General features: G+C 40.2%; 1 protein-coding gene across 1 annotated transcript; it reads right to left on the bottom strand.

Moving 5' to 3' along the window:
- Positions 1–1,595: 1,595 nt before the first annotated feature.
- Positions 1,596–2,417, bottom strand: LOC149242506 (uncharacterized). The gene has a single exon (XM_089370861.1). It carries the CDS (start codon positions 2,415–2,417, stop codon positions 1,596–1,598), a length of 822 nt encoding a protein of 273 aa, XP_089226987.1.
- Positions 2,418–13,477: the final 11,060 nt, after the last annotated feature.

The following is a 13,477-nucleotide window of genomic DNA, read 5'->3' as shown; positions in this document are numbered from 1 at the left end:
AACTCTCTTGCCTTTGAAATATTTCCTCCATAGCGCTAATTGGGCCCAGCCAGGCTTGGGCACAATAATTTTCCAAAGAAGTTTGGCTCCCATGGCAATGTTTTGAAGGGAAAGGTTCTTGAAGTTTAAACCCCCCTCCATTAGAGGCTTGGAGACAGTCTCCCAATTAACAAGAGGGATTTTCCTCTCATTTTGTTTGCCTCCCTTCCAAAAGAAATTGTGTATGTGCTGGTCCATTTTCTGAAGAATGCCAATTGGAGCAAGGAGTACTGAGAACTGAAATAAGGGGAGACTGCAGAGCACAACTTTGATGAGAACTGACTTGCCCGCAATATTAAGCCAGGTGAATCCCCATGCCTGGAGTTTGTTCTTGAATTTTTCCACTTGGGGGAGCCAATCCCTGCTGTAGGCCCGCTTGAGGAAGATAGGGAGCCCAAGATATTTAAAAGAAGTCCAAGCTGAAGAGGCTGCGAATCCAAAACATCTGGCAATGGAACTAAGCAAGTTGGGCGTAGTATTCCAACAGTAAATGTGGCATTTCCCCTTGTTGAGACTACTTCCCAACGCCATACAAAACTCATCAAGAGCTTCTTTAAATCTGTTGGCTGAGTGGATCAATGCAACCCCCAACAGCAAAGTATCGTTTGCAAAAAGGGCATGATTGATGCTTTTGACTCCTCTTGCAATGCAAAGCCCTGAGATCTCCTGCTCTTGCATTTTCTTGTTTAGATGGAAACTGAGAACGGAGGCTTGGAGAACAAACAGAAGAGGAGAAAGAGGACAACCCTGCCTTAGTCCTCTTGAGGCTTTGAAAAAACCAACAGCTCTGCCATTTACAAGGGGAGCAATCCATGGCTCCGAGATGCAGGCCTGAATCCAGTTTATAAAATTCTCCCCAAATCCAAACTTTTGTAGAACATTCAAGAGAAAACTGTGCCTGTATGCAAGGAGTAGCTCAAGTGGCAATGGCCGTGGAAATGAAGTCTCACCGATCCGGAGATCTTGGGTTCGATTCTTGTGCTACCCTCCTCGGAAATGGGGTGAATAACGAACATGTAAAAACTCGAAAATGAGAAGGTCCTACCTAAGCTTACAAAAAAAGAAGAAGAGAAAACTGTGCCTAACACGATCAAAAGCATTTACTAAGTCCAGTTTGATAGCCATACCTTTTTCCTTGCGCCGCTGGCTTGAAAGAATTGCTTCTTGAACTAATATGAAGTTGTCCACTAGCTGTCTACCGTGAATAAAGCCCCCTTGATTCTCTGGAATGATTTTGGGAAGAAGATATTTCAGCCTGTTAGCTATTACTTTGGTGATCAACTTGTAACCAATGTTGCAAAGAGAGATGGGAAGAAATCTGTTGAAGGAGCTGGCGCTTTTCTCCTTGGGGATGAGTGCAAGGAACACAGAGTTTGTAATACCTCCATTTTTTGACAGGCTTGGGATTTTTAGACCATTTTATAGAGATCTTTTTCCACAATATGCCAGCAGGATTGAAGAAATCTGGCGGAGAATCCATCCGGTCCTGGGGCTTTGTCTGGGTCCATGGCAAAGAGAGCATTCTTGACCTCAGCCTTGGTGACTTTAGCTTCTAGCTAGTGGTTCATCTCAGCAGAGATTGAAGGGGGAACCCAGTCCAGAAGACAAGAATTCTGAACCAGATTCACATCCTCACTATACAAATTTTTGAAATGTAGAAATGCTGCTCGTTTGATGCTTGCAAAGTCCTTGTGATTGGTAGTATCTCCCTTGATTTCAGCAATGGAATTGAAGCATTTTCTGGCTTGAGCTTGCTTGTGAAAGAAAGAAGAATTTCTGTCTCCCGCTTTGAGCCAAAGGTAGTGAGACTTAATCCTCCAAAATTCTTCTTCAGCCAGGCAGGCTTTATGAAAGTGCTGTTGGAGTTGGACCTCCTTTTCGAGGATTTCTCTGGTTACATATGCCTCTTCTGAAAGAAAATGATGTGCATCTAGCTGATTTTGGAGATTTTTCCTTTCAGCTGCTGGATTAGGAAGGGTTTTGGCCCAACACTTTAGAGCAGATTTCGTTCTTCTGAGCTTTTCTTCCCACACATAGAATGGTGATCCATTGACTGGCTGAGACCAACTTTCCTTGACTATCTGCAAAAAATTGGGTTCCTTGACCCAGAGGGGGCTAAATCTGAAGGGGATGGGGCCAAGATCGGGATGGGCCCGGAGTTCAAGCTTGATAGGATTGTGATCAGATATGCTGCAAGAAAGGATTTGCATACTAGCATCTAATCCAAGCAAAAGAAAGGAACTTTGGACAAAAAATCTATCCAACCTTGCTGCAATGTGTCCGCGGCCTACTCTTTTATTTGACCAAGTATACTTACCAGAAGAGGGCTTGATGTCTAGCAGGTCCCAATCTTGCAGGAGATCCTCTGCCCATTCCATTGCTGGATCTTGCACAATGCAACCTCCTCACTTTTCTGAGGTGTGCAACGTGAGATTTAGATCACCTGCAATAATGATGTTGTCTAGGTTCCCAAGGTCTTCTTGGCTTCTTATTGAGTCCCAACAGGCCTTTTTTGCTCCAGCATTGACCGGCACATAAACATTGAAGAGACAAAAAGATTCTTTAGTAACAATATGCTGCATTTTTAGCAGCAACCAGTGAGTATTTGAAGTCTCAGATACTAACGAAAACTTACTATCATTCCAAATAGTTCCCAGCCCTCCAGAGGCTCCTCGGGCTGAGGCAACTTTTGCTTTACTTTTACTCCAGAGTTTTTTGCTTGTTTGGAGGAAGTCTGAGTCCTCCATCTTGGTCTCCTGGATAAGGAATATGTCTGAGGCTTCTATTCTTATTAAGTTTCTTATGGCCTCTCCCTTGATTTTTCTCCCCATACCCCTACAATTCCAGGAGACTATTTTCATTATTTACCTTTGTTTTGTTAGGGTCCCTTGGAGTCTTGAGACTGATTTCTCACCATATTTGGCTTTTTTGCTAACAATTTCTCCAGAGTTGGTTGGCTTCCTTGTAACTTATCCTTGTACGTTTCCTGCTCTCTTTTCTCTCGATCTGTTTTGCGGCCTCTTGTGGATCTCCTTACAAAGGCTTGGGAGTCACCTATTCTCCTTCCTCCTCTGAGTCTTCCGACTCTTGGTCCTCTTCCTTGACTTCGACAGGGATTCCTTTTGAGCTTTCTACAACACTTGCATCCTTGGAAAAGATAGGTAGGTTACCTTTATCTGGAGACACTTCCTTTTGGTCCACGACCTCCTGGGTGTCCTCTAGCTGCGAGCTTAGAGGATCAAACTTATTTTCTGGAACAGGCTTGGGCGGGATCTGCTGAGCAGAGGCCTGGTGAGGACCTTTGCCATTAGGGCCTCCCGACTTTTGTGTCTTGTGAGAAGTTTTGGAGCGCTTGAATTGATTCCAGTCGTTCTCCTTCCCTTGCACAACCTCATTGTTGGATGAGCAACCTCTGGCGAAGTGGCCATAGACATGGCATTTCTGGCATTTGAAGGGCAGCTGCTCATAGTCCAGTTTCTGCACATGCGTCCAGCTTCCGACATTGATTTTGATGGCCTCTGGAAGCCCCACCTCCAGATCTACTTCTACACAGATTTTGGCGCAGTCATATTGGTCCTTATTGTTTGCTCGATCTATGAATTTCCCAAGTGCATTTCCAATGTGCATCAAAGAGTCCCAATTCCAGCAATGAACTGGGAGATTTGGGAGCCTAACCCACACTGGGATTGCTTTGGGCACGTCCACTGCTGGATCAAAGTCTTGAGTCCATTTATTTAGGTACAAACCTTGATGGCCCATGAAGTAGGGCCGTTTTTGAAGATCAGATCTTTTTCATCCTTTGAAGAGAATTCAAAGAGGAAGAATCCTCTCCCCAAAAAATAAGAGGTAACACTTTCTTTGATCAACGACGCCCAGTTTCCGTTGACCCAGCTCTCAGTGGTTTTGGGGGATGGCCATAGCCCAATGAACTGGCCGATGAGAGCTCGCTCGGCCAAAGATAATGCAACCTGGATCAGGGTTTATGGGGGAAGGGAGATCTCAGGTATATCATCCAATTTTTTGATGAATTTCACACCTTCTGAGTTCTTCTTCTTGGAAGCCCTGCCAAGAGTCGATTAAAGTCCTCAGCAGATGAGGGCGGTGGAGGAGGAGGGGGAGGCACCTGGGGAGTGCCCAACACCTCCATGGGCGCGAGCCCTAGATTGGACGCGGGCCTGCCACAAGCACAGATGTAGTAGCAGGCAGCCCCAACACGACTCGCAAAAATAGTAAAATTCTATGTTTTAGTTTGAGTTTAATAACGATGTCAATTTTATTGTGTGTGTGTGAATCTATTTCTTAGTTCTCGATTTTATTTTCGTAGAATATTTTATTTTTGGTGAAGATTGCAATTGTGAGTTTATCAATATTTGTCGTAATAACAAATAAACTACTAAAAGGTTAGGAGATACATTTCTAGTTAATTGCAATCAAGGAATTTTCACAATATGCTCTATGGAAGGCACATAATAGTTGTCTTTTTCCAATTCCCCATTGAGGTATTTGAAATTGAGAATTTTATTTCACCACTCTTCTTTATAATTAGAACAAGATTCATAATCCAAGAAGAATCACAAACATGAAATATGACTTTTGCATCCAATAATTGCGTGAACTCCTTTTGGTTTAATGATTCAATCCAACAGTGTATCTTTTTAAGTTTTAACAAAGTCTCTATTGAAATGGTTTTTTATTAGGCTACAAATGTATGATGCGCTAAATGATTTTTGTATCATAAACTTTCAAGTTCTTATATTTTTAAGCAAAAATGTCATGAGACTATGGCTGAGTGATATTTGTATCATAAACCTTTAAATCTTGATATGTCTAAGCAAATACACCACAATATTTATTGAACAATCTTATATCTTGTCATATTTCAATGTTAGTGTAAAAAAGACTAATATTAACAGTATTGGGATCTTCGTTAGTCTTGATATTTTTCACTTCAGTCTATGATGAGGTGCTATTTCCTTTTATATTTTGTAGATTTCTTAAAATGATCTTGTAAACTTCTCTATGGTAACAACATTTTTCTAGATATTGCTAATGCTTGGATAAATAATATCATTAAGGAATTTAGACTTCTGTGATCCATAACATTGTTTAGAAAATCTTCGGCAAAATCACATAATCAAACTTTTGTCGACGCGTTTCGAACCAACCAGTGTGGTTCATCGTCAGGACAAGTTGAAGAACCAAACTGGCAAAGCTTGAATAAATAGAGCATGCAGAGACTCCAACAGCTATCAAGCTAACGGCTAATTTGACCTAATGCTCCTGGTCAAACCACTAAATTAGTAAATTAATTGTTCTAGAAATAGCTAAATAGGAAAATAAGGAATTCGATTGTTAATTAAAAATAAATAGATATATTATCATTAATATCTCAAAAATAATGTTAATATTTTAATTATTATATCTCATAATATATATTAAATAAATTATTTCAATATTTATATAATATTGAAATAATTTATTTAATATATATTATGAGATATAATAATTAAAATATTAACATTATTTTTGAGATATTAATGATAATCTATCTATTTATTTTTAATTAACAATCGAATTCCCTTATTTTCCTATTTAGCTATTTCTAGAAATATTAATTTACTAATTTAGTGGTTTGACCAGGAGCATTAGGTCAAATTAGCCGTTAGCTTGATAGCTGTTGGAGTCTCTGCACGCTCTATTTATTCAAGCTTTGCCAGTTTGGTTCTTCAACTTGTCCTGACGATGAACCACACTGGTTGGTTCGAAACACGTCGACAAAAGTTTGATTATGTGATTTTGCCGAAGATTTTCTAAACAAATAATATCATTTTAGCAATCATTCAAGACCTTTTTTTGATCTTTTTCATTGATGATTGCATCTTTGAATGTGCCTTTGTTGTTTAAAAATTCCATAGTCCATTAATTGTCATTTGAAATATTTCAATGCACATTGTTGTTTATGGTTGAAATCCTAAACAATAGCACAACAAAAGAATTATTAATGAATAGATCATTTATGAAAAAATGAGAAGAAACATTCACAAAAAAATTAGCCTTTGCTTCTTTGTAAGGAATGGAATTAATGTTGTTGGAAACATAATCGTTCAATGTTATTACTATTGTAGTATTATTATACATAATTCAGAGGTAGGTGAAATGAACAGTCTTGGGGTAACCAATAGTCCCTCATGGAATGTGAAGCGAGTAGCAAATTCCTCTCGTATATATGCATGTTTGGTGTTAATGAGAAATATAAGTGTGGGGTTATTCCTTTGCACATCATTGGTATTGGAGATTTGGTCATTCTAATAACTCCATGATTCAGTGTTAGTCCTATATGTAGAAATCCTCCTCTATTGTTGAAATATTCAAAAATAATGGTGGGGGGGGGGGGGGGTGGTGAATCAGTATTACTAATTTTTAACTTCAAAAATTTTTAAATACATCCACAAATATAAAGAAAAGCACATAAATATACAAAGAATTGATATTTTTATGTGGAAACCCAAAGCAAGAGAAAACAATGTAATTATTTTCTTAATATATATAAAGAGTACATTCAAATTTATTAGCACAAACTAAAAAAGCATCAACTCCTTGATTTGTCAACACCAATTAAAAGGAAGCAAAACATTTGTGTTTTGTCAGCACCAAATGAAAGGAAGTAAGAAAGCCCTGATTTATTAGCACCAAATCTTATACAAGAGTCAATATTAGTCGAAATTATGCCCTCCTAGCTGCTACTCCTCTATTCTTCATATACACACTCAGTTTCCCAAACTTAACTTTCTTAGTATAGCTTATCTCAATAAATGATTCTTGAACTCAACATCCTTATTAGCAGAAATCAACCTCAAGAGTCCTGATTACCCACCATTTTGTGGGTGATAGCCCTAGGAGAAATTTTTTCTCCAAGATGGTCCTCAACCAATAGTGAACAACACCTAACTAGCTCATTGTGCCACTTCTTCGCTATTGGAGCTAGCCATGTGGTCCCTCACCCATTTTTCATGATCATATGTTTGAAGGTGGGCCTACCAAACATAAAGGTATTCCTTGTCATTTAGTAATTGAGTATTGTAGTTTTCTTGTCATGGACACTTGTAGGCATGGATTAATGGGGGGATTCAATGGAAAGAATGGGCTAGGTCCGTGTTCTTGTCCCCTAGACCCATTTTGGATATTAACCTTGGATTCTAGTCCTATGGGATCTCTTTTATTGACCATTTGGATTTAGGGATGGTATTTCATGGGAATCCCTAATTTTGGTTATGTGGTCCTGCTCTCTTATCCACATATATTGCCCCCTTTCCACTCATTATAACCCTATTCACCATTTCTCCCACCTGGGTCCACCATTCCTCCATTGGGTCCACACAGGGCTAGCTCTACCATTCCCCTTGCCCACACCTTCGGTCGGGCCTGAGATGATGCCCCGAAAGTTGATGCAACTAAAAAGAAAAGAAAAAGCATAATTGGGTACACTCAACAGGAAAATATACCATAAAATGAAAAATATGGTTGGGACAAACAAATTTATCACATGGGAAAAAGCCAATACATGAGCTCTAACCCATCATCATGGACATCACCCTGGTTACTACAGGGTCTATGAGCCTCCTTCATCATATAGGAACCCACGATTGTCCCAACCCTTGGTGGGAAATAAACCTCCCTACCTTAAAAAGGGGTATCCACTGCTATATCTGACCCATCATGCTCTTACCCCTTGAGCCCCGACTAGTTAATTAAAGAAAAATCATAAAAATGCAAAGGGCATATAAAGAAGGGTGGAAAAATCAAGGCTGGGGCACCTCATGTACCATGGTTTCTCCCTCCTATACATTATATATCCAAGTGTGGCCTTCCTTTTTACTACATACCCTTGTACCCCAACATGTGGCCCAGGGCCACCCCTTTTCATTCCCTTCTCCATCCACCTCTTTATCACATGCCACCACCTTTTAAAGGATATATCTTGGACATATTATCCCCTTTAGAAGTAGAAACCACCTAATGGGATACTTGGTTAACCCCATTTGGCACTTGGAGACATTATCACCTGCCAAAGCCCATTATGGAAGGGTAGGCCATTATGAAGTCCCTGCTTATTTTCCATGGTTTATAATCTCTTTTACTTGGAAGTCCCTGCTTATTGTCCATGGTTTATAATCTCTTTTCCTTGATGACTTGTTGTGTTGGAAGGCTAGGGGATGCATTAGATCTTATGCAAGATTGCAAGTGGTCTCCATCTTGGGTTTGGTTTCCCTATACGGGGTCCTAACCCTCCAGAGGGCTAGATTGGCACATTTAGGTTGTGTGTTGAGGCCATGGGCCTCCAAAACTATAGACAACACTCCATGGATCCCCAGAGATGTTCATAGATTGCTCGAGATTCACCTAGTTCACCTTTGTAGAACATGCCCTACAGTTGTACTATGCACATGGTAGATGACCCAAGATTTGTATACTGATGTGGCATAACTTACACCAAGCTCTAAGCCCTTATAGATTGTCTACAGGAGTCTTTAACTTACTTGGAGACCCATGAGGTCACTTGTGTGCCCTCACATCCATTGGGAGCACCATAGGTTTATTTTATGGAGAACAAGGGGCAAACCATTGTCCATTACTTTTGGAAGTCCAACTCATAATTTTGGCACTTATGGACTTCATGTAGCCTCTTAGAGAGCCAAAAAACATGCATTATTTATTATTCAACCTCTTGGGAGGCTTATTATTTTATTTATGAGCTAGTTTGGTGTGCTTGTCACCAATAGATAGTTATTTGCACATTATTTTAGTTGATGGGATAATGTAGGCTAAAATTAGGTAATTCAAACTCCTAATGAGTGTGTAAATAGGATATACATGAATTCATTTTGTATCATCACTTGGATTGGATCATTCCCTCTCTTGAGAATTTCACATTTCTTTCTTGGAGGACAAATTGGAGCATGTATGAATTTTGATGTTTAGATTTGATTTTATTACCTTGGAGCTTCTTTATTGGAAAGTGTATTAATGGTTGGATATATTAGCTTACATGTAAGTACAACTTTGATGCTATTTTATTTTACTTTTTTCACATACATTGATCATGATATTTTCGCTATTTTAGGGCTAACTGTTGCATGCATCTATTGCTTCATTGTGAAATTATGTTTATACATAGCATATCTCTATGTATGGTCCATGTTTGTTGAAGGAATTATCCTAGATATTGAAGGTATCTCGATAAGACATATTCATATGCAAGCGAAGTATAAACTCTTTAAGATCACTTTCTTTTTTCGCCCTAACATTGGATGAAGTTTCCCTTAGAGCCTCCTTGAGCTAGAAACAAGATCGTTCTTCATAATTCTTCCTGAATTCGTATCTTCAAAAGGAATTAGGAACTGGTCTACCATAAGGTGATTACCTTAAAGTTTTTTATTTACCTTTTCCCCTTATTTTCTATGTCTAGCTACACTAGGCCACCCAGGGCATCACTTTCCCGACAAAGTATTCATAGAAAATGTTCGATCTCCTAGCATCTACTGTGATGGTGTGTTCTCAAGGTCTCCTCCAAATTTGAAGAAATTACGATGGTGGGATTGTGAAATATCCTAAGCCATACCTTTGAGATCAAAATTTTCCCTAGTGTTCCATAGGTTAGTACCTCTATTGTAGCGGCTACAACCACCCTCAAAATTTTTTCCTTAGCTTCGTTTTGGAGCCTCCCTTCCAACCTTCACAACAACTTTCCTTGATTCGTCAAGATCAAAAGATTTAGTGTTTTTATTGCACAAAGGCAGTCTGTTGATCACAGTTCGATGCAATCCCCTCACAGGCTAATTACTTGGACTTGGTCTAGTTGCAGGCTGAGAAACTCCCCCAAGAAATTGTGCAATTCTGGAGGGAAACCAACCTTCCCTCCAGAATTTGCAGAATCCTGATTGGCAGCCTGCTGGGCTCCAGAATTACGTAATTCCGGCAGTCAACACTCAGAGTGAAAATTGCGCAATTTTCCCTATCAGGGCTGCTCAGTCCAGAATTTGCGCAAATCTGGGTGACAGTTAGCTGCTCTGCTTGGAAATTTGTGCAAATATCCTGGGAAGCTAGCCCAACTCCTAGCTAGAAATGTGCATTTTCTCCCAACAGTTGAACAACCTCTTGCATGTGTAGCTGAGTTGACCGGTTCCTTCCGAAACCGAGCAAAACTGACTTGCATGCATGGTTTGCTTCTCCCAAAGCAACATGTAAAGGCATCCCTTGTTTTAGGGATCTATTTTTAGCACTTGGAGGTTACATGCAAGGATCATTTCAGAAAACTCTCACCAAGTGTTGCTTTCCCTAGATTTGTGGCATGTGCATCACAACCTTGATGTTATCAAACTCATCAATCAGACGCCATAGAGCTCATTCCTCACATCAAACTTGCAACTTTGACATCCTAAATCACATCTAGGAGCTATCGACACATTCAACTCAATTGTTTTAGGGTAAGCCCACTTTCGATGTCTTATCTTGCATTTCTGGCGCTTTTTGTGTTTAGCTTCGTATGAATGTTGTCTCCTTGATTTCAGTGAACACTTGCTGTCATTTTGATACATACTAGATTGTACTAGCACCGTTTCAGTTTTCATTGCTATCTCACTATTGTCGCATGCATGAAATTGTTTTTCACGAATGGTCACCGATTCGGCAACTCGCTTCACCCGTATGCATGTTGATCTATTTATTGAATATTTCATTCAACATTTTCATGCACGATCAATCACTTCTATTTTCACTTAGTGTCACCATGCATTCACTTCCATATTTTCTTTCAATTTCCCGTCAGTGAGTCTGGCCAACCTTGGCCTGGACTTTGACTCACCAAGAGCCTCATCAAGACAACATTGCACAATTCTTATAGGGAAGGATCTGTCTTCCTCTCAATAAATGTGCATTTCTACCCAGTGACTCTCCTCTAGGACTTTTTTGTGCAATTTTCAAGGATAGTGACTACTGGCCTAGAAAATTGTGAAATGCAGTCGTTGAGCCTGCAACCATTTCCAGCTGAGATTGCGCATTGCGCAATTCCAGCAGTCAAAAACCAGACTAGACTATGCATTGCATAGTTCTAGTAGTGATTTAGTCTCCCAGTAGCCCAGATTGTGCCTTGCGCAGTCTTGGCAGTCAGCCTCCTGATCTCCTGAACGAAATTACACAACCTTCATGATTAGTCACACAGGTATGTTGCAAGTCAGTTCTCAAGTTCATTTTGGTTTTCTACTGACAGATTTCTTGCCATGAGTGTTTCCATGTATCTAGGTATTGCAGGTGTTCATCTGCCTCTCAACAGCGCAGGTATAATGGTTTCCAAGAGAGAAAAGTCAAAGACATTGTTCATAGCACACCTGGAGATGCAGTCGATCAAATGTATATGAGATTACCTACTCACGAAGATATCACGTTGTTCGTAGACAAGAACATCAAGATATGACAACAACAACATCACAGTAAGCAACATCATGAACAACAACTGATGACAACATACCGAATGCAATGAATGCAATGAATGCAACGAATGCAAGAGGAAGGTTGTTGACAACATAAAGGTGGAACAAACTTGTAATCTCAAGCATATCCACTGATGATGAAAGCAACTTTGGAGAGTCAGGCTATGAGGTGATGATGCGACATGAAGATCATGTGAAGACAAAGAATGGAACAAAGAAGAAGTTGCATGTGATGAAGTAGCAAATCAAGGAAGAACATGAAGCTACACAGATAGACGAATGAGTTGTAGCAGGAACAAGAACAACAGTGGGTGCAACATGCACTCATGGATGAAACTACGCCTGCACAAGTTATAGATCCATCCCAGCAGCTAGAACAGAGTAGACATGGTGAGCAATTTTGTTGATTGCGTGCAAGGGATTCAGCAGAACACATGTCATTGTGCACACACATCCGATCCAAACCATTTAGTACACTCACCAAGGTGAAGACAAGAAGCAAGTCCAATTGGAGATGAACATGTACTTTGGCTAGTTGATGCACATGACCACCAACACACACTTGAAGATCAACACAAACGCTATGCATCAGTGTGTTGCCAGTTCAGTCGCACCTAAGAAGACCATGTGTGTGTTAGCAGATGAGTTGGATGAAGGAGACGAACCAATGCACCAGTTGCAATAGAGGCAAGAGTTCGCTTCAACAAGATGTCACCATGGGGTGCATGCACTCCATCACAGAAAAACAAGCTTGGCATCATCTCACAACCTTCACCATCACAAGCATGTCAAAGAGCTGGTCTCATCACAACAAAACGAGTGTCAGTGATGTCTTGCATGGCTTTCTCAAGCCATTTTGTCCCACATGGGAACATATGCATTGTAATGTAACGTCATGTCAAGTGTAAGTCAAGAGTCAATAGTTGGATGTAACAGTCATAGAGTAGACGAAGAGTCATGAGGGTAGATGAATGATCAAAAAGGGGAATGTCAAGGGTCACCCCACCCTTTGCTATAAATAGAACCTCATAACTCATTGTATAGGCTTTTGGTCAGCCAAGCTTCCGATAAGACTATCTTGGAGAGAGTTTGGACAATATTGTAACGTGCCTTGGCTTCTCCACTGCACGGAGCTAGTACATCTCTTTGGAGGAGCAGACGGATGTGGATGTAATATTTCAATGTCGGGGCTAGTGGGTGTACATGTATGTATGGTATGACTCGAACTTACACTTCTTTATATAATAAGAGGCAACACGTTTCATGCATATGTTGTATTGTATTCCAACTATCTTGTTTACTCTAAATGGCATATGTATTTGCTTTCTTATGCACACATGTATGGATTGTTCTGTATGAGCATGTATGAATCTTTATGAAATGCGTTGATTGGTTTAACCATCACTTTGGATTGCCAGCTGACTTGCTTTCCATCTTGTGATGTATCTTCTCTTGTGTGTTTCCTTCCCATCCGAGTACTATTATAGGTTTCCAAGGCGCGCACTCATCTCAACCCCCATGTGTTAGAACCTCTCATGCACCTTCCTTAACTCACTACAGTGGTCACACCATTGCTACTAATAAAGTTATCTTACTTTCCTCTGTGCGAAATCGCGGTCAAGGCATTGCTATATGACCCACTGCTGGGACTCCTACACCAAACAATCTAAGGTCTAATTGGGACTTCTTACTGGGGAGATCCCCTTACATGTTGGGGGGGTCTAGCACCATCAACATTTTGGCACTAGAAAGAGGGCCAGATGACAAGCTGAGTCCTCACATCTATTTTGAATCTCTACATATCTATCATGACTAACTACTGAGTTGCTCTTCCAGAGTGTATGTCTTATGGAAACGATTTCATCATCTCGGAAAAGCTCTCGAATAACTTGTCTCATAGAACATTTGATGGTGGAGGTTACATAGCCTTGGTTATGCATGCGGTCGATATT

The sequence above is a fragment of the Pinus tabuliformis genome, chromosome 8 (genome assembly GCF_031772625.1).
Source record: "Pinus tabuliformis cultivar Carrire ecotype Pingquan chromosome 8, CPIR1, whole genome shotgun sequence".
Taxonomy (NCBI): Eukaryota; Viridiplantae; Streptophyta; class Pinopsida; order Pinales; family Pinaceae; genus Pinus; species Pinus tabuliformis.
The sequence above is the reverse complement of the archived record's forward strand: the minus strand, read 5'-3'. Positions and strand labels throughout refer to the sequence as shown.